Source organism: Neofelis nebulosa, chromosome 12 (genome assembly GCF_028018385.1).
Source record: "Neofelis nebulosa isolate mNeoNeb1 chromosome 12, mNeoNeb1.pri, whole genome shotgun sequence".
In the NCBI taxonomy this organism is placed as follows: domain Eukaryota; kingdom Metazoa; phylum Chordata; class Mammalia; order Carnivora; family Felidae; genus Neofelis; species Neofelis nebulosa.
In genome coordinates, this window is record NC_080793.1 from 1,411,384 (window position 1) to 1,435,694 (window position 24,311).

A 24,311-nucleotide genomic window follows, 5' to 3' on the forward strand; every position below is an offset into this window, starting at 1 on the left:
GGCTCTGCACTGACAGTGTGGAGTCTGCTTAGGATTCTTTCTTGCTCTCTCTGCCCACCCCTACTCACTCTCTCTCCCTCAAAAATAAATAAATAAAAACTTAAAAAAAAGTAAAAAGCAAAAGCGTCATCACAGAACCTGGTTTTGACGGTCTTAATTGAATGTGTTTGAGATCAAAGGTTTTGCTTTTTGTTTTCCGACCCTCTTCTGGACCCCAAACCCATGGTGAACCCCGAATGCATCCCTGCGGCCCTCGGGACACACACTTTCCTGTGTTCTTCTCGGGTGCGCACGGGAGCAGGGGGCAGTGTGCCGCCTGTGTTCTGATCAGGGAGGGGGGAGCCGTCCCATCCCTGCACTCGCACCGGGGCTCAGGCGGCTTCCCGTGGGCACCTTTCACTCCAGTAAAAAGTTAAAGGGGGGGGGGGCGCCTGTGGGGTTCAGGCGGTTGCGTGTCCGACTTTGGCTCAGGTCATGATTTCACAGTTTGTGGGTTCGAGCCCCACGTCAGGCTCTGTGCTGACAGCTCAGAACCTGCTTGGGATTCTCTCTCTCTTTCTCTGTCCCTCCCCCACTTGTGTATGCGCTCTCTCTCTCTCAAAATAAACAATTAAAAAAGGGGGTAATGGGGCCGCCTGGGTGGCTCTGTCCGTCGGTTAAGCATCCGACTTTGGCTCAGGTCATGATCTCACGGTTCGTGAGTTGGAGCCCCACATCAGGCTCCGTGCTGACAGTTCAGCCTGGAGCCTGCTTCGGATTCTGTGTCTCCCTCTCTCTCTGCCCCTCCCCTGCTCACACTGTGTCTCTGTCTCAAAAATAAATGAAACGTTAAAAAGTTTTTTAAATAAATAAAAAGGGGGGGTAATATCCTTAAACTTACAGGAAATTATTTCCTCAACACAGACTTAAAACATCAGAAAGTCACCACCACCCAGACCCGGCTCGTCTGAGGGTTACCCACAAATCCCAGGACCTGGATCCAGGGCAAACGGACTTCACCCGGGAAGGCACGGGGGACGGCGTCGGGCCGCGTTCCCGGGTGGTGATCCCTGGACGGCAGCGTTTGGACCCGAGGGCTGCGGCTGAGGACAGTGTTCTCACTGGGCACCTCTAACTTAGGAAAACGCCCCCGAAGGGGCGTCTGCTGGGCGCCCTGGCACGTCCTCCAAGGAGGCGACCCTGCGTCAGCGCCCGGTGTGATAACTGGCAGGGACGAGCAGGAGAGATCCTGTCACGTCCAGCTGCGGCCGGTCCTCGCGGGCCAGGGCTGGGATGTGCGGGCACAGGACGCTGCATGGGCGCCCGTGTCCCGGCTGGACGGTTGGAGGGAGACAAGCACATTCCCGCTCGGAGCCGGAAAGGCCTCGCGTCAGGGCGCGGACGGGCCCCCACCCCCCACCCCGTGGGCCCGTGCTCGGTAGCAGAGGCCGCTCTGGGGGCCCAGCGGACAGGCACACGTGGAGGTCCCGGGGACGTCCCGGCCGGGGCAGGGGACCACACGCCATGACTGAGTGCCTGGCAGGAAGCCCCGGTGCCAGGAGGAGGGCAGAGACCCATCTTCCCGTGAGGACCGACGTGCCACGCTTCACAGACACGAGCGGATGGTCCCGGGCGGAGAGCGCCAGAGACGGGAGTGGGGCGGGGTGGGGCACAGGGGCCGATGGGAAGGGGGCCTGGGGGACGGCAGTCCAGGCTTCCACTCGTTTCCCGGAGCCCCTCCGAGACCGCCACGGGCTCCCGGCACCGTGCTCGCACCACACCGCCGAGGTGCCAGCAACGGGGTGATGGGGTGGACCCTGACTCCTCACCAGGCAGGAGGCCGTGGGCCAGGGAGGCCCTGACACGACGTCCAGCAACGGTCAGGGCCGGGCTCTTCTGGAACACTCACCTGATGATCCAGAAGCATTTCACGAGTGAGCTGGGCAGAACCGCTGGCCGAGCCCCCTTCGGTGGGACCTTTTCATTTTGGAAGCAAACGCTCTTGAGAAGGATGCATTCTCCAGATGCACCCTATCTCTGCTGCTCGGAGCAGACGCTCCCCTTCCCTGCGGCCCACATCTGACTTAAAATAGCCGCCCAGTTCCCAGAGGGAGAGTGTGTGGCGAGGGCTGTTCCAGGGACAATCCGATGGCCCGTGGACCCCACACCCTCCATTACCTGCTGCCACTCAGGAAAGGGATGGAGAGGGCAACGGGAGGCAACAGGGAGAGTCCCCGGGCCTGAGCGCCAACTGGGAGCCCCCACATACCCGGTCCGGGCAAAGGAAGGAAAGCCTGGGGTGCGGGCCTGCGGGGGGCTGCTGGGGCTTGTACCCAGCGCGGGCCAGCGGCCTCCCTCCCCGGCTTCGGTGCCCTCTCCCCTAGGGAGGACGCGCTCAGGTCAGGCCAGTACCCAGCGTCCTGGCCAGAAATGCCACCCGGTTCCAAACCGGCTTTAAGGGTGAAGCCTTGAGGGGACGTTGCACCGGGAAGGGGCCCCTTGATAAACAGCGGGCTTCGTCACCCCCCCCCCCCCCCCCCCCCGCCACAGCCCCCTGCGAAGGAGTCGAGAGCCTGCGAGAGGGCGGGGCACGCGGGCGGGGTGCCCAGAGGGCAAAGAGGAACCCCCAGCGCGCTCCTTCTCGTCCTTCTCACCCCGGGCCTCCCACCCACCCGCCCCGAGCCCAGGCCTCCCAACAACGCGCGGTGCCTCATCCAGCGGGTGCCCAGCTCCCCTCGGCCCGCCAGGCGTCACGAGCTCCCCGCTCCCCGCACTGTCCGCACCTGGAGACCAGCCCTGCCTTGAGCACACAGCTCTTTGCACTAGCTCCCCGGGAACCGCCCCAGAACGTGGCGACCGAGCTGGTCCAGGAAGCCTGCACTTGGCAGCTTCTAGAATGTCATCGAGCCCTGGCCCGTCCCGGGAGCCCCAGGATTCAGGTCACAGACGTTACCTTTGCTTCGGTCTGGTGGCCTGAGCGCGAGGCCATCGAGGGCAGAGTGACAACTCACAGGCGCAGGAAACGACGGCGTCACTTTTCCTTCCACGATGGCCATGCTGGAGATGTCCGTTCTATTCAATTTAGATTGCTATCCTTATTTTTCACACTCCTGTTACAGCATTAGGTGGGCTTTTCTTTTTTTAATGTTTATTTTTGAGAGAGAGAGAGACTGAGCATGAGCGGGGGAGGGGCAGAGAGAGGGAGACACGGGATCGGAAGCAGGCTCCAGGCTCTGAGCCGTCAGCACAGAACCTGACGCGGGGCTCGAACCCACGAACTGTGAGATCATGACCTGAGCCAAAGTCGGAGGCTTAACCGACTGAGCCACCCAGGCACGCCTTGAATTTTCAAACCACGTGTGGAATTAGGTTATATTTTCTCAAACTCTCGTTGCAGACACTGAAGCAGACATCATGAGACGTCTGTTACGGAGGGGGCAGGAGTCCAGCTGGCGGCGAGCAGACCCCCGCCTGTCCTGGCAGCATGGCCGCCCGGGGACGGGCTGGGGGAGGGAACAGTTCGGCCGCCTCTCCCCTTGGACAGAGACCCGCGCCACCGGCCGTGCACCGAGGCCTCTCCTCGGCCTTTCCCACCCACCGGGCCACGCCTGAGACAGGGGTGAGGCTCCCAGGAAGACGGACCACGGTGGGGAAAGGGCCTCGCACCGCAATCTGCACACGCGTGCACTGGTGACATGCCAGCGATGTCCTTCTGCAGGCGCGTAGGGCAGGCCCTCATGAGCCACAAGGGCCGCAGCTCCCCACGCCCGGGGGTCCTCAGCACAGGTCCCCAAGCAGGGAGGGAAGCCTTGCAGGAGCCGGAGCCCAGACAGGCCATCGGCCCCCCGGGGAGGGCACCGCGAGCTGCTGCCGCCCGACCGAAACCCACCCCCAACAGGCAACACGGCCGTGTCGGTCAGAGAACAGGCTCCGAGCCAGGGTCGGACACACTTTCCCTCCTGAGGAATGTCCTTACACAGTGGACAGAAAAGAAGGTGCACGGGTGGCCTGAGGCCTGGCCCACGAGGCGGTCCACAGCCGCCACGCCGCAGGGCCGGCCCCGGGGTGTTGCCTTCGAGCGGTTCGACCAGGAATGTGCTTCCACACGGAGACTGCAAAGCGCACCGCCCCTTGCGTGGGGCTCGGAGTCAGGGGCACGGAGGCCACGGCCCCGTGGCTCACTGCTTTGCCGTGAGGCAGAGGAGAAAGTCACGAGGTGTAAGAACCCTTCCAGTCGGTCGCTTTAAAGACAGGGCACAAATAATGGAGCACGAAGCACATCCCTGGTGCTTCGGGAACAGCTGGGACTATATATATATATTTTTTTACTGCTTACTTACTTTGAGAGAGAGAGAGAACAAATCCCAAGCCCACTGCATGCTGTCAGTGCGGAGATCTATATGGGGCTCGAATTCACGAAGCTTGAGACCATGACCTGAGCCGGAATCAAGAGTCGGAAGCTTAACCGACTGAGCCCCCAGGCGCACCGCGGTGGAGACCGCCTCAGGCTTAGAAAATGTGAGATTCGCTACCTGTAAAAATTTTTACTATTCTGTCCACAAGTTCTAAGTCCGAATCAAAAGAATGAGAAAAACCCAGATCTGCGGAAAGAAACACTTCCTTACCACACCTGTGCTCAGCTGAGCGGGGCGGGCGAGCGGCGGAGGCCCCGGGGCAGCGAGGCGGCCCCCAGCCCGCACCTGCCCGCGCAGCCGACAGCCGAGCGCACCCGGGTCTGGGCCCAGGCAGGTGGGGCCGCTGCAGAAGACGAGTTCAGAAAAACATCTGAAAAATGCGTCAAGTGGTAAGTAACGCGCAGCATTGAAAAAAAAAGCAAAGCGCTAACCCATTTTCTCATTTTGCAACGCGAGTAACGTTTACAAAGGAAAGGCAGCCCCACTGGCATCCGGTCCGCCCTCGGAGGCCTGGGAGCGCTCGCCGGGCCCATACAGACCGTCCGCTCCAGTCGGAACCGCCGTTCTGCCCCCAGGACGCGAGCCCGGGCAGCCCGCCACGCCGAGGGGGCAGCGACTGCCCGGAGCGGGACAGGCGCGGCGGGCGTGCCTTGTCGGGAGCGCACAAGCCCCTCTCCGGCGCTAAAGTCACACTAGGACAATAGCAAAAAGGGAATTCATTTATTAAAGAAAAATCATCTGTGATTTCCTCTACGTAAGTTAGCACTGACTTCACACTTTGGGTTGAAACATGCCTTCTCCCAAGTGACAAGCAGCACCTGCGGGTCGGGTCAAAGAGCGTGTCCAGAGCCCAGAGGGACACTGTGGAGGGAAGGGACGCCTCCCGGGGCATCCACGCCTGTAAACACTGTTGGAGGCTGGAGATGCGGCCGGCCGTGCACGCTGCCATCACACGGGTGTCTAAGCAGAAGATCGAAGCCGGAGAAGGGCCCCCGAGCCCTGACGACCCGGGGTGGGGTGCGGAGGGCGGGGTCCGGCGAGCCTCCCTCTCCCCCCCCAGCCTGCGGCACTGGCACCGAGGGGTCTCCACGCTCTTCCGCGGCTGGCTGGCGGGCTGGCGGGTAGAAGAGGGCCATGGCTGGGGCCGCCCCGGCTCCCGGACAGGTGCTGGAGCCGTGCAGGGGAGCGGCCACACTTGCGCCTACGTGCGGTTCAGGGTCTGGAAGATCCTGGAGATCTGCAGCATGACCGGCCCCGTCTCCGGGTCGTTCATCCACTGGGTGCTGTTCAGTGGGTTTTCCAGCATGTCCTCAAACGCTGCGGGGAGAACACGGCAAGGCCGGCTGAGACACAGCTCTCGGCACGCAGTCAAGTACCACGGACTTGCCTCTCAACCGGCCTCTAAAGGGTGAGCCGTGAGTATCCGGGTCACCCCTCCCCAGCAACCCCCCGGCAACGTCTGATCTGCTCAGCCCACCGGGGCACCCGCGTCTCCAGCCCTGGGCGGGCAGGCGGCGTGCCCGTGTGCTTGCTGGCGCACCGATTCTGGAAAGCAATCTGGCAACGGCTATCTGCGATCTTAAAAATAGTCGCAGCCTATGACTCAGTAATTCCGATTCCAACCCTATCCTGGCAAAATAATCAGATGCAGAAAAGACATAAAAACACTGTTGCAAATTTAACGCTATCTGATTGGGAAAATGAGAATGTTCAGTGTTCAGGAAATGACTTAAAAAAACCGGACGCGGGGCCACCTGTGCGGCTCAGTCGGTTAAGTGTCCGACTTGACTTTGACTCAGGTCATGATCTCCCGGTTTGTGAGTTTGAGCCCCGTGTCAGGCTCTGTGCTGACAGCCTGGAGCCTGCTTGGGATTCTGCGTCTCCCCCTCTCCCTGTCTCTCCCCTGTTCGCACACGCACTCTCTCTCAAAACAAATATCAACATTTAGAACATTTTTAAAAGAACAAAAAAACCCGAACATTAAAAACGTGAGCGAGGGGCGCCTGGGCAGCTCAGCAGGAACCCCTCATCCCAGGGTTGTGGTTCGAGCCCCACGTCGGGTGTAGAAACGACTTACAAATAACATCTGACAGAAGGGGTCTCCCAGCACACGGCTGTCGCCCGCAAACCCTGGCCGTGTGAGCTCACAAGCTGCAGGCGTCACGCGCGTCTGGAAGGTGCCATCCTCCCTCCGGCCTCACCCGTCAGCACACGCAGAAGTGCGGAGCGGCCCCACGCGCACCAGCCTCGGGGAGCGCACTCACCCTGTCTGCTCAGGGCGCTTCAGGGCCACACGGGACCGCGGAGTAGCAAGAAAGTCTGACTTGGTCACTTGCTTGTGTGACCTGACAGCGCTCCCAGCCCTTAAAACCACCGGGAGACCCCTGATGGGCACCCTCCGGAAACCAGTCACAAGTATCAGACAGGGAGCCCAGAAGGACAGCAGCGCGTCCAGGCGAGCTAGAGGAAGCACACAGCATGGGGTCAGTGAGGAAGGACCGGCTGCTCCGTGAACGTGTTGGGCACCCCACCCGCCGCCTCCTGGCACCTAGAGCCGTCCTGGGGACAGGGGTAAATGGCGCGGGGCCCCAGGGGCTGGCTGGGACAGACGGCAAGGACAGACATCTATCAGAGCAAGGACGGTCTCCTACCAGACTCGCACCTGCCAACGTCCAAAAGAAACACCTGTCCAGAACAGAAGCGCGAACGGGACGTCTGCACATGCGACGAGACAAAGGGGAAGGTGTGGACACAGGATGACCCCTGACCAAGCCCCAAGGTGGAGGTGACATCAAAGCAGCTGGCAGACGCGGGTGATGGGGGGGTGGGGCTCGGGGCACAGACACAGGCACGCTGCCCCCGAGGGGCCCACGGGATGATGAAGGCCCGCTCCTGGGGTGGGGGAGGGGACCGGAGGACCCGCAGGGCCTAGAATTCCACACTGTTGGTGGTGCCTTTTTCAGTTTACTGATTTGAGAGAGAGGGAAAGCGAGAAAGAGAACAAGTGGGGGAGGGGCAGAGAGAGGGAGAATCCCAAGCAGGTTCTGTGCTGTCGGCACAGAGACCGACGTGGGGCTCGAACTCACGAACTGGGATCATGGCCTGAGCAGAAATCAAGAGTCAGAGGCTTAACCGACCTGGCCACCGGGCATCCCCAGGCTCTTTCCATCCCATCCTCTGAAGCCAAAAGGATGTGTGGTTCTTAGTTTCATTACTATTCTGCGAGTCACAAAAACCATACGTGCTTCCAGACGCAGGCTGTTTCACGGTCAGACGGAGGGCCAGAGAAAGCCCTCGCGACCAGAAAGAGCAGAGGCCAGTGTCTCCCGCACACCTGGCCCCGGCCCGCTGCCCACGCTCTCCTCAACCTGGACGGGCCACTCTGGTGCCCACAGCTTGTCCAAGTCGTCTGCACAGGAGGCTGCCACACCACGGCCGCAGCCCGGCTGCTGGGCCCCACCGTGACTCAGGCAGGAGCTCCCCGAAGGTGACAGGGACATCGGTGTCATTCGGTGAAATCCATGCGATGTGGCGGGGCCCGCCCCTGGGGAAGCCCACGTACCTAGTAACGTTTTAGGGTTGGTCAGGCCCAGCTGCACCACTGGATTATCCAGGATGGCTTGAAAGAGGGGGCTGTCGGGGTCAATGCCCTTGTCCAGCTCCTCGGGGGAGGGCTTCCGGTCTCCCAGCAGCCACTCGCACTGCGGACACAAAAGTCACATACACGTTAGTCGCTCCTGAGCCCCCACCGGCAGCGGCTGCCCCCGGGGAGGGGCCCAGGCCGGGGGCTCCGATGTCGGCACGGCCGGCAGATCCCAGCACGGCAGTTCAGACGAACGTGCCTGGGACTTCTCGGCAGGACCCGCACAGGGCGCTGGGAGGAGAATAAAGAGAGGCATGGAACCCCCAGGCTGCATCCCCGGGAAGTCCCCGCCCCACCACCACGCCCTCCTCAGGCAGCTGTCGTGGGTCCACAGCCTGGGACCTGTCCCAGGTCAGCTCAGCCAACTAACGACTCACGTGCGTGCCAAGGAACGCACGCGGTCGTACAAAGACAGATCCCGGGGCGCCCGGGGGGCTCAGTCAGTTAAGCGTCTGACTCTTGGTTTCCGCTCAGGTCATGATCTCGCAGCTTCGTGGGTTCGTTCCCCATGTCGGGCTCTGTGCTGACAGCATGAAGCCTGCCTGGGATTCTCTCTCTACATCTCTCTCTGCCCCTCCCCTGCTCGCTCGCTCTCTCTCTCAAAATTAACGTGCAAACTTAAAAAAATAAAGAAGAAAGAAAGAAACAGAGAAAAGAAAAACAAGGTCCAGAACTTTCTCAGTATGCAAAACATGTTATACTGTGACACCATCTACCCTCTCGTCTCCCTCGGAAGGAACGGACCGCCTGAGACAGGAGCCTGATGCACGTGACGTGGGCGAGGGGAGAGCGTCGCTGGCACAAGGACGCGTGGCGGTACTCACGGCGGCGTTCTGCTGGTTGTTGTTCACTCTGAGGGCGTCTATCACTTCCTTCTCGTCGAATCCCATCTCCATCAGGGAAATGACGGCCTGAAGGAGAACCCACAGGCCACTCAGTGCATGCTCGCTGAGGACCAGGGAGCCGGGCCGTGTGGCCCGGATCCACACTGGGAAGCCTGCTGACCAACATGCCACGGGCAGGCCACGCCAGCATCAGACCCTTTTAGGTCTGTCCCCGTGTGTGGCCAGAAAGGTCTCCACCAGCACGTGAGCTCTCTGCAGGGGCCCCAGTCCCCAGAACGAAAGGGCGGGGAGAGACCATGAGGGAAGCAAACCCGACTGAGGTGGGAAGAAAAATATCCTGCTCGCTTGCGGGAAACAGGTTTCTGCACGTTTTATCCTTTAAAAAATGACACTAAAATTAACTTCAAACATCTTACATTTAACAAAATATAAACTGTAAACATAAACATTTGAGAATTCTCAGAGAGAACAATGACCCAACGTTCAACATCCTGGGGATGAGAGATGTACGATTTCAGGACAAAAACCACAGAACACGTTACATCCTTCACTTTACCCTTGACTTTTATTGTGCAATCTTTAAAAGGGTCAATTTTGGGGGGGGAAAAAGAAAGGTAAAAGATTTCATCAAGTTAATTGTCTGGAAATCAAACCACACTCTTGTGAACTGGGTCCCTGTCTTTTTCCTGGTACACTTTTCCGTGTTAACCACTCTACCTCGCACACACCCGGGTGTGGGTGCTGGCGGCCATGCCCAGGCTGGACCGGCCCGACAGGTGTCTCAGAGAGCACCCGGTAGGAAAGGAAGTCAGCCGGGGCGGCAGCCAGAAAGATGCTTCACTGGGGCCCAACGGTGTCCACTGAGCTCACGAGAAAGCATCTGTGCGATGACCCACTTCCTTTCCTTTCCCGAAGCAGCTCCTAACCCCAGGGCTGGCGGGGGTGGGGGTCCCCCCGCAAATCCTAGGAGAAGAACGCACCATGTGGTAGTTGACCCCCGGGTCACATAAAATCACCGGGACCTCCCACTAAATTCAAGCACACGGACATCTTCCTGTGAACGTCAATAAAAGCCTTCCTCTCCCTTCACTCACTCCCAGCTCAGCCTAGAGAAACCATGGCCCAGTCCTTCCGCACGGGGACTCTGGGGTCACGCCCCCAGCCCGCCTGCCAGGGGTCCACGCGCTCACAGGCCCCAAGACCCGGCTCTGCCTGCCCCCCGCACTGCACGCACTGTCCCCCCGCAGCTGGCGTTGGCGTGGGGGGAGGGGAAGAGACCACGAAAAGTCCGTCTTGGTCTCAAGTCCAAGCCCTGCTCCCTGATCCAGACCTCCTGGGAGCCACACTAACACTCCCGTCCTTCCAGACTATTCTTTCAAATGGTGTGGAGCCAAAGGGTGGGAGACGATGATGTCCTGGGTCAGCCTCGACAGCCTTTTGCAACAATCGTCACAGAACGTCTACCACAAAGAGGGGACAGGAAGGCCCGGCACAGGCATGCGTCTTGGGAGAAGAGCACCTCAGGTGTCACTCAGCGTCACGAGGCTGAGAGGGCAGCAAAGACCACCGGCTGAGCAGTGGTGTGCCCAACGAGGACAACGTGAGACCACCCTCCAGGGAAGTCCGGAGCCCAGAGGAGCACAGAGCACCCTCCAGGAACACGGCCTCCCCTCCCATGGGGCTCAGCCCGGCGCCCAGACCAGGCTCTAGAAACACCAGCTGCGGGCTCAGCTGTAGCTGAGCTCACAAGAAAGCAGACAGAACAGCAAACTAGCCGGGGAGGGGCCAGGAGGCATTAGTAGAGCCTGGGGGTCAGGGTCTAACGTGCACACGCAGACAGGATGTGGGCCTTCGGTCCACGTGAGAGGACGAGCTGGAGCTTATAGCCGGCACCCTGGAAGGGGTCTGTACTTAAACCCAGCACCCTGGAAGGGGTCTGCACCCCCAGAGGGAAGAGGAGCCAGAACAGCACCGGCCGCCGTGCGGGGAGCGGTCGGCCCCCAGAGCCAGGGCTCACACCATGCGCAGTCAGCGCGAACCGGGCCCCTGGCGGGAGGTGCCGCTCGACACAGGGAAACAGGTGCAGGATAGGCTAGGGTGGGCATCCCACGAGCCCGCGGGTGAGCCCCCACGGACGACACGGCACCCCAAGCCAAGTCAGGAACTCACGGACTCAGAGCCCTAACACCTCGAAATGACCCATCTATAATCTGAAAGAAACCGCAGCCTTAAAGCACAGAAAACATCCAAGGGGAAATCACGACCCTGGTCAAACGACCGAACAGTGGAGAACAGGGAGCCACAGAAGCACACAGGAGGAGGCGACAGTGGAGGGCAGCCACACCAGACACAAACGTCAGCCGGCCAAGTGCAGCCCGAGACGGCCCAGGCCTCGGGTCCTGACATCCCGCAGACACCACGACCAGGTGGTCAGAGCCTGACCGCCTCCCCGTCCACAGACAGTCCTGCGGCGCCCCAGCCTCTGGTCTCCGGGCAGCGTCCCCGCCCAAGCCCACGGCTCACTCACGGCAGGATCGTGGACAGGACCATCGTGAGTTTTCAGGTGACAAATGAATATGTGGAGGAAAAACAGCCACCTGGATTCACGTGAGGAAAGTGAAAACCAAACCTGGGCCTGACGACAAGCCCCTCACCAGGTCCAGCTTCCTCCACACGGCGCAGCCCCACGTGGACAAACGCCAACCCCGCTGGGCGGTGTCCAGGCCCCGGAGCACGTACCCGAGCGTCGGCCCGGAACTCCCTTTTCCTCCGGATCTTCTTGAAGATCTCCGTTAGCTCATCTCTGGGCTCCTCGTCTCCCGTGCTGGTCCCGGCCGCCTCGGAGGCAGCCTCAGGGGCGGCCTCGGCCCCTCCCGGAGAGGCCTGGCCCGGAAGAGGCGTGTCGATGGTCGGGTCTTCTGCGTGTTCGATCAACCACTCCATGGCCTGAGGCACCGACATGCTGAAAGGTGACAAGAGACTTGCCAGATGGCCCAGGCCAATCACTGAGGGCCTCCCACCTCCTTCACATCCCACGGAAGGCTCTCTGGCTTTAGTGACTTCTCCGGCAGGAGCTGGGACCCCTTGGGAGAGGCCGTGGCCCTGGCCCTGAAACCCCCTAAGACCCTGGCCACAGCACAGAGACCCATTCACTAAGCAAGGGCCATAAGCTCATGAAGAACGTGACACTCTTAGGTCCAAGGCCAAGAGCAGAGCCCCCCCGACCGTCCTCTGGCTGTCAAGGTGCTCGTTTCAGAGCTGAGTGTGGATGCAAAGGCAAGTGGCTGCGGCGGGGCAGGCGTAGGAGGCTGCTTAAGAGGACACGGCTCCGGGCCGCCACGTCCCTGCCACAGGCAGGCTTCCACGCAGCGCTGGCAACGACGGCCCGGGAGGACCTGGCCACCCTGGCCCGTCCCCAGCGGGGGCGAGGCCACATCACACTGTCCTGAGACAATGGAGGTGCCCCACTAGCTTACCTCGGGGATGTGCGTGCAGGATTTCTCTTTAAAAACTCACATCTATCAGAAACGGTTCAATCAGAGAGTTTGGGACGGAGGACGTCACCCCAGGGGAACCCACAGCATCGGCAGCAAGGGGAGGAGGTGGCCCACACGTACTGGTTCAGCCGCAGGGCCTTGGCGGCCCTGGTCTCCGGGAAGCCCATCTCCGTGAGCTGCCGCAGGGCTGCCTCGTCCACTCGCCCGTCCTCCTCTTCGTCCAGCATCGCTGTGGGCGAGAGACGGGGCGACCCGTGAGGGCCGGGCCAGCGCGAGGGGCCCGGGGTCCCAGGTGCGTGCCAACCCCCCGAATCCTCAGCAAATCCACACGGTGCCTCGGCCGGCACCCGTGTGGACAGGAGCCCGCGTCAACCGGAAGCACAAACATAAAGCATTCTTCGTCCCCCCGTGTGACCCCGGGGGCCGTGGCCAGTGAACGGGCGCCGCGGGGCCCACGGCGGGTCCAAGCGCAGGATCGCGGCCAACCCGGGCTTGCTCGTACCGTTCGCCTTCTTGAACAGCTCGACCGCATCCGGGTTCAGCGCTAACAACTTCTGTGCCACCTCGATGAGAGACACCAGGATCTTCCGGAGTTCCGTCTGGAACTGCAGGAAAGGAGAAAAAGGCTCTTAACTGCTTCACGTGCCCGAGACCCGCCTGGAGGTGTAACCACGCTCCTGGGCCCTAGACCCCACATCCCAGTCCCAACTATGCTGCTGCCACTTCCGCGACACGGACACCGACGGGAGGCAGAGGCAGGGGAGACCGGACTGGCAGGACTCTGTGCCCGGTAGGGAGGCGTCGGATGGGCGACACCGCTCAGCCCCTGGGCCGACGCAGAAAGCACCCGGCACGGAAGGGGAAGAGAGCAGCCTGACCCGCCGGGCCCCCCGCACAGGCCTCGGGCTCTCACCAGGAAGAAGACTGCTGGGAACTCGATCAGAACCCTCTAGGGGTGGGTCCCCGGTCCCATGGGCGACGCAGAGGCCGGCCACCACTCGTTCCCACGACGGGCCTCCGACGCCGCAGGAAGGACACGCACGGGGCAAACCGCGTGCAGGCCGGGGCAGGCGTGCAGAGTGCGATGGCACACTCTGCTGCTGAGGTGAGCAGGGCCGTGGTGGCACTCTCGGAGCGGGCGGCCACGCGGTCCCAGCCCGCGGGGCACGGTGCACCCTGCTGGGACCGCTCCATGGGACACCGGACACACCCTGCTTTTCTAGCTCAGGACTTCGCATCCAAAATTACTAAGGGTCCAGATTTCTCTCTACCAGTTTTTACCAAACTTCGGGCAAAACCCTAGTAGTTTCCAGTAGCATCTACCTTTGCAGTCCCACTTTCCAATGTCTTCTTAACCTTTTTATTTTGAAATCGTTTAAGGTCTACGGAGAAGCTGCAAAAACGCACACAGAGCTCCTGTTTGTCCCTCCCCCCACTTCCCCAAGCACGGCCCCCACGCAGGCGTGAGGAGCACGTGGCGTGGCCCGTGGCGGGCACTCACGTCTCTGATGTTGGTCTGGACCTCGGCCCGGTCCATGTTGTAGGAGGGCAGGTTGGCGGTGGCCCGGAATATAGCTTCTCTATCCGGGGCTTTCTCTTCTTGTTTTTTCTACACAGAAAAGTAATCAGAAAGTCTGAAACGAATAGGGTGCCTGGGGGGCTCAGTCGGTTAAGCCTCCGACCCCCGATTTTGGCTCAGGTCAGGATCTCGCGGTTCGTGACTTCAAGCCCCGCGTCAGGCTCTACGCGGACCATGAGGAGCCTGCTTGGGGTTGTCTCCCTCTCTCTCTGCCCCTCCCTCACACGTGCGCATGTTCTCCCTCTCAAAAATGAACAAACATTAAAAACAAAAAGGAAGCCCAAAATGAACACGAGAGCAAGAAAAGGCAAGGCCGCATCAGCCGGAACACGGGCTCCAGCGGGGAGAGCGCCTTTCCCGAGGGGGCAGGCGCCGCTCTCGCCTCGGCAGAGGGTCCCTGCGGGTTCTGTGCGCGTCCTCGGGGACAGAAGACGTGATGCTCTCTGGGGACACGATTCCCGCCCGTCATAACCAGAGGGCGGCAGGGCAGGAGAGAAGGCAGACACGGTGTCTCGTGGCCACAGGGAGACCGTGGCTGTGCCGGGGCGCCCGACGCAACAGCACATCCGCACCAGATGGCAGCGACTCCAACACAGAGAACCGGAGCCATAGAGACTGCTCCTCCGAGACAGAAAACAGACAGGGGTCAGCCGAGCACACGCAGCAGGAGTCTAGCCGGAAACCAGGCCAGGCCGACGCCAGAGCCCGAGGGAAGTGCCCAGGTTGGGAGTGAGCGGCCGAGGCCAAGAACAGTGACCCTCTACCACCCTGCTCGGCCAGCGACCGCCTTGGAGAGGGCAGACCCGGGGAGCCCCGGAGCCAGGCAGCCTGGGCTCAGCAGCCGGAAAAGGGGGCCCTGTCCTAACCCTGGACGAGACCCAGTCCCTGCGCTACTCGGCTTCAAGGACCCCCGGCAGGAGACACACCCCCGTGGGAGGAGGGAACAGGGCCGAGTCTGCGCCCCACAGGTGCGACCGTGGACCAGCAGGCGCGACCATGGGCAGAGAGAGCAGCCGGTGAGCCCCTGGTGCCTCTTGGAGAGACGGCAGCCGAGGAGGCCCCGGGGTGTGAGGAAAGCCTCCAACACGAGGGACAGAGACCCGAATGAGAACGGGGAAGTAAGGAAGTGTGAAGGAGACGACAAGAGGAAAAGGATTTCACGCCAGAAAACCCTTGGAGATGGGGGCGCAGCAGGAGGCCATCACCGTCGGAGGAGACACCGCTGGGAAACGTAAAAGATCACCACCAGATAAACAGGCCACAGCAGTCAGGGAAAGATGTCCAGGAAATCGCCAACATCCAACCAACAGGAACTCCGGAAAGAGGGAGAGAAAACGAGGGGAGGGCACTGTCCAAGAACAATCCAGAAAAACTTCTGGAACGAAAACCCACGAATCTCTGACTCTATGTGCCGCGGGCAGGATCTGCATCAACGCAGATCATGAACTTCCAAAGCCCTCAAGAGCCTTGGGGGGGAGGGGGAGGGGGGGAGGGGTGCTGGAAGACCCCAGGGGGAGGGGAGGGGAGAGGAAGCAGAGCAGGGACCGGGGACAAGTCAGGACCGACCAGCCGCTGCCGGCCACATGGAAACCCCGGACACTGGGCCCAGCACCTTCATCGTGCAGTGCACGCACACAGGCGGTGCTCACCGAAGCCACTGGACGCTGGAGTGCAAGGCCGCAAGACTCCTTTCCCTTCCCAGATGCTAAGGGAAGCCAGGCTCTGCCACACAAGTCAGCCGGAAGATACTTGATTCTGCAGGTGGACTCCGAATGTGGCCCTAAGATCACACTCCTGCAATCACACCTGCACAGTCCCGGGGGCTGTGAGTAGGATGGATTTTGTGGTGGGATAAGCTCAGGCTGTAGCATACTCAACTTTAAAGGAAATGCCCCCCGCCTTGGTGGGCCTGACCTAATCAGGCAATCCCTTCAAAAGAAAAGTGCTCTTTCTGGCCAGAGGGAGAGTCAATGCGTGAGAAATTCTGTCACTGGCTCTGAAGATGCAGGGGACCGTGAGGCAAGGAATGCGGCGGCCCTGACTGACCAAGCAAGAAAACAGGACCCCGGCCTGTTAGCGGTACGAACCGACAACCACCAGAACGCACCCAAAGCAGACCCCTCCCCAGAGCCTCCAAAGAGGAACGCACACCGGCCGCACCTTGATTTAGACCTGAGAGCCTAAGGCAGGGCCCAGCTGAGCCCACCCAGACCACTGACCCACAGACCTGTGAGCTGTGTGCTGTCTCAAGCTGTTGTCTGTGATTACGAGGCAGGCGGCAGCAAAGAGCGTACGGATATACAAGATTCAGAAGCTCGGACACAGGGGGTGACATGGGAAAGCCTAGAAGCCACTGAGGCAGAGGGACGCGGCTGGAAGGAGCTGGAGGGACGTCTCCAGGACAGCAGGAGCTGGCAGATGGCCTCACACATGTGACCCTGTTTTCAGAGAGATTTATTAATCCGGGCAAAGAATTTGAAAAACTTAGCAATAACCCTACAGAAAACAAAAGAAGGAGGGGCACCTGGGTGGCTCAGTCAGTTAAGCATCATCCTGCTTCGGCTCAGGTCATGATCTCAGTTTGTGAGTTCGAGCCCCACATCAGGCTCTGTGCTGACAGCTTGGAGCCTGGATCCTGCTTCAGATTCTGTGTCTCGCTCTCTCTCTGCCCCTCCCCTGCTTGCACTCTGTCTCTCTCTCTCTCTCTCAAAAATAAATAAGCGTTAAAAAAAAAAGAGAGAGAGAAAGAAAAGAAAAGAGAACAGAAGAGAAGAGAAGAGAAAAGAAAAGAAAAGAAAAGGAGGAGGCAATTGTGGGTTCCAGGAGAAAGTTGTATAAAAAAGGATAGTCTTAGGGGTGCCTGGGTGGCTCAGTTGGTTAAGTGTCTGACTTCAGCTCAGGTCATGATCTCACGGTCTGTGGGTTCAAGCCCCACGTCGGGCTCTGTGCTGACAGCTCAGAGCCTGGAGCCTGCTTTGAGTTCTGTCTCTCTCTCTCTCTCTCTCTCTCTCTCTCTCTGTCCCTCCTTCACTCATACTCTTTCTCTCTCTCTCTCTCAAAAACAAACATAAAAAAAAAAAAAAAAAAGGATAATCTTAGTACCCTTCCACTCCTAACAGAAAACAACATTATACACTAATCCTAACGGAAAGCCTGAAATCTTCAACCAGCGTGGAAACGACCAGGGCTATGATCTAACACACCAAACACCAAGAAGCCGAAGAACCTAAAGCTGATATTCTGAGAAATAATAAATTATGCGTGCTGTTTATCCATCAGGAAGAGAATCGCTCAAGGAAGAGCGAAATGAGTTAAAGATGTTGCCTTTAGGGTGCGTGACTCCGGTGGGAGAGGGAGATGCTGCTTTTTATTGAGAGACCAGTACCATTATTTGCCTTCGGAAACGCATGTTACTTTCACTTAAAATTAATAATAATTCACAGAAACGAGCATTAACGTCTTATGATGTTTTGTTTTGCAAATGTGCGCAGACAAGGTGAACTGCCGCGTGAGGTCCGCAGCCGCAAGTTACCCAGAGCCGCCGTGGCGGTGGGAACCCCATCGTCTACACTGGTTACCAAGGGCTCGCACTGTAACTGGAGAACCGTGTTCCGCCCAGGCAGTTCTCAGGGACAGGCAGGGGCGGGCCCGGTTCTGTCTCCCGGAGATGGGGGGGGGGGGGGGGTGGCGGCTGGACCATCTCCATGCCAGTGCTGTGGCCGGGTGTGGCCACAGATAAGCCCCCAGGCCCTCCCCCCGTGCCGCCTGTCCCAGAGGAGACCCTGAGATAGCTCACTGCTCAGAGGCCCACGGCCCACGGAGTCTGGCCTGCTTTCTCGGGGGTAAACGCCCTCCCTAGCATTTCGGAGCAGGAGTAAGAAACTCTGTCCCCAAGATAAGCGAGGAAAAGTTGTGAAATTGGTACGGCAGCCCCTTTCCAACAGCAGCGTTTTGCACCTGGGCGCAGGTGTGGAAGGCCCCCCACTTCTCCAGGAACTTCCCGAGCACGAGCCTGCACTCCTAGCACGGGGGCCCAAGTATGTGCCCGCCACCCCTTCCCCGTGCTCCGGAGGCCACCCGGGCAGAGGAAGGAGGGCGCTCCCGGAGATCGGGGCGGACGGGTGGCCCGGGGGGGCGGAGTGCCAGCCACGCGGCCAGCGACCAGGAGACGCTCCGCCACGACAGAGAAGCCCCGTGACTGTGACCGTGGGACGTGCTGGGTCTGCGAGCGGCCGGTATCCAGAACCGTGTCAGGCCGCGGGCTTCAGTGTGGGGGCCTCCTGCTGACAAAGACGTCCAATTCCCAACTCTGAGACTCACCTTTTCTTCTGTGGACACATCGGCCATCTTGGGCAGCGGACTCGGGGCACGCTTTTTTATCAACAGTAAGACATCTAGAAAGGAAACACGTCTATCAAGCAGGTTACCTCCCTTATCCGTGAAATGGCAGAACGGGCGCCGGAGGACCCGAGGACACAGGAGCAGGGGCGCCCTCCGGGTGCCCCCCAAGCCGAGTGCTCACGAGCCCCTTCGCGCCCCCCCCCCCCCCCGTGCGCGTGCAGGTTCCCTGGCCCGGCGGGACCCCGGCTGGGGGTCACACACAGCACGGCCCTGACAACTGTGCCAAGAACGGGTGGAAACCTCACAAAACGCTCCTGTTTCAACGGACTCCGCTCTCGGAGGCTGGGGGGGCCGGTCTCCACCCTCAGAGCTCAACCCGGGGCGTGCGGGGGGGAGGGGGGCCGCGGGCCGCGAGGCTGGCAGCTCCCGCCTGGTCCCCAGCCTGACCCCCACACTCCACGGAGGTCTGGGAATAGTACTTCCGAAACGGATTATTTAAGAGAATCCCAGAATTAAAACCACCCTTTGAATGACATCTAGAAAACCAAAGGTTTCTCCCCACACGATTCGGACGCAAAGCCTAAGCGACGGGACGGACGTGTCTGTAGCAGGAGTGTCTTCCCAGGACACCGGCGCCCTGGGGTCCGGCCGCACGATACAGCCGGGAGCAGCCCTGCAGACCCTGGGTTTGCTCAGAAACAGAATTAGAAATGAGGTTCACAGCTGGTTTCTCAGATGGATGCTGCCCGTTCCATTTCGGTCTGTGCTGTTTGTCACAAACGTCCCACAATGCGTACTTTGTTGTACCAAAGGGAAAATAAAATCCCTTCAGTGGACCCAGTGTTCTCGGCCGGTCCCAGCCTGGAACGCAGACGCGGACGTCGAGGGTGCTTTGCCTCTCAGGTCCCCCGTTCCCACGGGTGCCGCGGCTTGCCCCGCTGCCCCGTGAGGCCCCTACCTTGGTCTTGGATGTTCTCTTCCAAGATTGTTTTGGCATCACTCAGCACCCTCTCCGAAGCAGCGTGTATTAATTTGTGATGGGTCACACTTTTGGGGTCTTCTAAGCTCCCATGAGCACACTGGGGGGAAGAATCATATATTTCAAGACAGAAAATAAATAAATCATAATGGTAACAATATGGGACCTGACCCTCAAACCACAGCAGGAATGTACTGGCTACTAGCTAAAAAGTCAGAGCGCAGACGAAGTCAAAGAATTCTCATCAATGGCGGAAGCCAAACAAAAGGCCACAACATCTGATCCCTAGGGCAGCAATCTGTCCACCAACCCAGTAAGTGCTCCTGAAATAGGTTCACGGCTTGACATAAAATACCCTGCTGGCAATCAGTGGCCACCTGAATCGCCTCCCTAGTCTGCAAAGATCTGGAGCAACATTTTAAAATGAAAACAGCAGGTCCACCCTAACCTGAAAACCTAAAAACCTAAGTATGATTTGTGTACTTTTTCTGTCTTCCAGACGCACGGAAGGGGCTGGGAGACGGTGAAGAGAGAAGGCGAGTCCGCAGACAGTAGAAACAGGGCCCTGACCACTGAAAAGCCCGCAAAACCCCGAGAGGAGAACGACCAGCCTTCACTCGGCCCTTGGCTTGCGCTCAGCACGGGACCACCACACAGATCCCGAAGCAAGCCGCAGGTGCCCCCGGTGGGGCCCCTCCTGGGCGGCCGAAGGGGACTGGCCGACTGGCACGCAGTTGTGACTCACTGGCCAGGGCCTCAGGCGCCCCAGAACGTGGCATCGGGGCAGGGGTGGGGGGACACTGAAGTCCAGGCAGGAGAAGGTCGTGGCAACACCCGGAACACTCTGGCTTCAGGGGGGCTGTTGTGCACTCACATCGACGGGCAAGGATGAAGGGGACAAAGAAGGGCCCAGCCAACAGCAAGATCCGCTCCTACATCTATGAGAGCAGATGCCACCCTCCCCCCACTTGCCTTGAATTCGACTCTGGCTCTGCTCCCAGAAATACTGGGTGTGCTCCTTCTAACTCTGAAATTCGCAGGCTAGCTGATCTGACAAGTTCAGAATACAGTCTATGAAACACAATTTTCCAAAACAACCCTCATGTGGTCCCTGAGAAGACTGTGCTGTGCAGCCTGTCCACGGCGTGCCAGGAGCACAACACAAGCGTGAGTCATCCGCACACACCGTGACTTCATCCTGCTCCTTTGTTCTCGGCACAGACGCTCCGAGCAAGCGAAGATTCGGCAGCAGGACGGCCCCAGCGGAGCCCATCATGGGAGCCGGGCGCTGACACCCGCTGAAGCTGCTTCCTCCCCAGAAGGGTGAAGAGGCCGTTCCTCCTACACGTGACGTGACCTCCTGGGTCATCCCAAGACACACCGTCATGTGATCTCATAGCCATATTAACAGGTGCCATGTCACGCAGTGACAATTTCACAAGAGACCCCAACTGATGTGGAAAGAAAAGAAAAGCTACAGAGCTCATCAGGTTCTTTACGAGTTATGGTAAGAACGCTCCTCATTAATAAAGCAACACACTCCCAGGAGTACCACTGCGGTGGGGGGGGAACCCACAGCGTCCCCTTCGAGGAGGAAGGGAAACATTGCGCCAGCCTGAGTGTGCACCAGGGGAAGATTGGGAAGGAGAAACAGAAGCCCGGGCGGGCTGAGCCTCACTGCCTGCTGCAGTGACACTCAGGCAATGGTTTCCCGGGTGACGTTCAAGTACACAACTTGAGGATACCCGTCGCTAACTACTGCATTCTGACCGGCTCGAGAGACGGCACGTCCTGCCTACAGAACAGGACGGGCACGGAGGGGGGAATACTTCCCGACCACTCAGCTCTCGAGTCCCGTGATTTACGTGGCTCCCCCACACCTGGAGAGACTGCAGAGTGGAACAAAATCTCAATTTAAAGTAGGAGAGTGCCAGAAAAATCCCCCACGACACACCTCAATCCCGACTGGAATAATAAGTATCAGGAACATGGTAATTAGCATCTTATTCAAATTGGCTGCCTAATGAACCCCAAGAGCTCCTGAAATTCATTAGCAAGCAACTGCGGATCAGTCCAACAGCTCTCACTTCCTGTTCCCCTTCATAAACTAACATTATGATAGCTATGTGAATTAGTGAGTTAAGTCAAATGCCACCCCCGATTTACCCACCGACTTCTCCCTGCCTGACTCAGCAGGTGTCGCTCCAAGTCCGGGCAGTTCTGAATTGACAGTCCATTTCCAGTTATTCCATTAATCCACAGGTTTGTTCTGAGCACAGAGAGCCTGGCTCTGGACATGTGAACACAGACCCAGCCCTCGAGGAGCTCCTGTCCTGGGTGGGCTGGGGGGAGGGAGGGGGAACAGCAAGTCGGGGAGGTTTTTTTGGCTTTTGTTTTAAACGTACAGGACTCGGGGCGCCTGGGTGACTCAGCCAGTTGAGCGTCCGACTTCGGCTCAGGTCATGATCTCGTGGTTCGTGAGTTCGAGCCCGGCGTCGGGCTCTGCGCTGACAGCTCAGAGCCTGGAGCTGCTTCGGATTCTGTGTCTCCCTCTCTCTCTGCCCCTCCCCCACTCATACTCTGTCTCTCTCCGCCTCTCAAAAATGAATAACATTAAAAAAATTTTTTTTTTAAATAAATGTACACGACTCGACAAGCAACAGGGCCTGGCTCTAACAGCCTGCACGCTCGCGGAGCCCCCAGCCTACCAGCCTGCTGTCTGGTGGGTTTCTAGATGGCGAAAACACCCGACTGGCCCCCTCCTGGATGTGAGGCCAGGACCGCATCCTAACTGACATCCAGCGTGTTCCAGAAAGGGATCTGCTCTGGAAACCAGAATGCCTGCCTGCCTTCACCAGTCACAAAACAGCTCCACAGACCCTCACTCCCAAGTGACTCAAAAGTATGTTCGTGCGTAGTTCCTACAGTAACTGGAAGTTCGTCCTTGGAGAGGACACTCGCCACAGTACAAACGTGTAATTTACTACATGGAATCCGCACCAGAAGACTAACCTAAACCCTGACAAGAAAACACCGCACGGGCCAAGGGCAGCAGGAGTCAGGTGTCCCAGCCTGCCTGAGTGGAGTTTACAGAGACACGGCCAGCAAGTACTACTTCCAAAAATGAGCAAACTAAGGAGCCAACTATACAGGGGTATTTCACATGAACTGACCGTTAAAAAGTGGCTTTTTCAGCGAGGAGACTCTTCTCCTAGACCCACCCGCCGAATGGATGCAAAGGCCACGGCAAAGCAGGGGCTCGGGGACGAGTCTGGCAGCGGCCCCATTTCAGGGACTCCAGCTCGGAGGCTCAAGCGGCCAGAGCCAGACCCCATGCCAGCCAGCGGGAAACAGCTCCAGGTCGCCCGCCCCGCAGGGAAGGGAAGCCACTTCTCCATGGCGGGTCCCTCTTCCTCGGGCCCCGGCTAAAAACCAAGAGCCTCACCCCAAGCGCAAAGGGAGCACAAATGATGGAAAACCACGAGGCCCTGCTCCGCGCGGCGACTTCACCTTTCCTGCCTCAGTTTCCCGGCCTGCCCCGAGCTCCTCGGGCTGCAGCAGGAGTTGATCGTGAAGCGCTCGGCCCGGAGCCCGGGCCGGGGAGGGCGTCGGGAAGGTGTAGGGGTTCGGGGGTCGGGAAGGGGGCGGCTAAGGAAGGGGGCGGCCGCGGCCCGGACTTACGTGCTTGAGGCAGCGCTCCTTGAGCTTCTCCACCGAGGTGTCCTCGGTCGCCTCCTCCAGCCACTCGGCGCCGTCGGAAGCGCAGATGTGCAGCCGCAGCACCTTGCCCGCGAAAATCTTCTCCTCCTGCACGAACATCGCGCCGCCGCCGCCCGGCCTGCGCCCGCCGCCCGGGCCGTGAAGGTCACCGGGGCGGGGCTAGGCCGCCCGCGCGCTCCCTCGCCGGCCGCCGCCGCCCCGCCCCGGCTCCCCCTCGGCCGGCCGCCCGTCACTTGCCGCGGGCCGAGCGGTCGCCTCGCTCCCGCCGCCGGGCCGCCGGGGGCGCGCTGTCCCCGCCGCGCCGGAAGTGCGTCACAGCGCGCGCCCGGAGCCTACCGGGAGATGTGGTTCTCCCGTAGCCCCGGCGCGCCCGTCGCCGCGCAGGAAGTGCGTCAGAGGGAGCGCCCGGGCATGCCGGGAGCTGTAGTTCTCTTGCTGCCGCCTCCGTCCCACACAGCTTCCTTGCACTTCGCAGCTCCGGGCCGCAGGCACGCGGGACGGTCGAGTTTGGTGATCAGTTCTGAGATGCGCTCTGGGTGAAAAATACACAGCAGGTCTCCGAGAGTCCGCGGGGAAAAGGAATGAAAAATACTCCCTGTTGTCTTTGTATTGACTATAAGTTATTGATTATAGACTGTTATATGAAATAACAGTCTAGGTGTATCGGGTTATGTAAGGTGTGTTGAAATTGATTTCTCCTGTTTCTCTTAAAGCGGAGCCTACCCACAGTTTTAATTGCACATGTGGCAGCTATTGTGTTTTTCTGGACTGCACTGCTCTGGGTCAACTTCTCGGAGTGTGGTCCGCAGCCAGGCAGCGGCAGCCCGGGTTCCCGGCCTCCCCCGAACCTTCCGCGTCAGACAACCCCGAGCGGCCTCCACTAGGGGGCAGAGCCGCAGGCGGACACTTGTAGCGACTGTCCTCCCCCCCCGCCCCCCCCACTCTGCACGTTTCCTGTGACAACGACAGATGTGGGTGCTGCGGTTTGGGCCAGACCTAGACCACGTATGATCTGGTCCATTCAGAGAACCTTTACTGAGCAGAGATGAACGCCACACAGCTCCCCTGTTCGTGCTCAGGAGGCCGGCAGCCTAAATAGGGCCGTGGTGCCCACGTCTGTCCCCTTTGGACGTTTACTGGCCCCGTGCCGCTTTGTACCCATGTTCTCATTCTCCCCCACAATCGCTCTGACCATGCCCGAATTTCGTTTGTCCTGTTAGCGTTTAGTGATTGCCTCCGTGAGTCGGGACATGAACAAACGAGCGGGCTCTCCGCTCGGCTGGGAGGCAGTGGCCGCGAGGGGAGGGAAGGAG

At 59.6% G+C, this 24,311-nt stretch overlaps 1 protein-coding gene and 1 long non-coding RNA gene across 3 annotated transcripts; one reads left to right on the forward strand and one right to left on the reverse strand.

Moving 5' to 3' along the window:
* Positions 1–5,095: 5,095 nt before the first annotated feature.
* UBAC1 (UBA domain containing 1) lies at positions 5,096–23,279 on the reverse strand. Of its 2 annotated transcripts, XM_058693554.1 has the most exons (11): positions 22,960–23,279; positions 19,258–19,378; positions 18,279–18,352; positions 13,881–13,988; positions 12,882–12,984; positions 12,500–12,608; positions 12,359–12,400; positions 11,622–11,844; positions 8,862–8,948; positions 7,957–8,095; positions 5,096–5,711 (listed from the first exon to the last, which is right to left on the reverse strand). In XM_058693554.1, exons 1-11 carry the CDS (start codon positions 23,095–23,097, stop codon positions 5,596–5,598), a joined length of 1,260 nt encoding a protein of 419 aa, XP_058549537.1. In that variant the 5' UTR covers positions 23,098–23,279; the 3' UTR covers positions 5,096–5,595. The 2 variants fall into 2 exon arrangements, with proteins under 2 accessions (XP_058549537.1, XP_058549538.1); XM_058693555.1 differs by lacking the exon at positions 12,359–12,400 and having other exon boundaries at positions 22,960–23,275.
* Positions 22,793–23,738, forward strand: LOC131491067 (uncharacterized). Its single transcript, XR_009251290.1, has 2 exons — positions 22,793–22,894; positions 22,936–23,738. It is a non-coding gene; the product is annotated as an uncharacterized LOC131491067 (long non-coding RNA).
* The last annotated feature ends 573 nt before the right edge of the window (positions 23,739–24,311 follow it).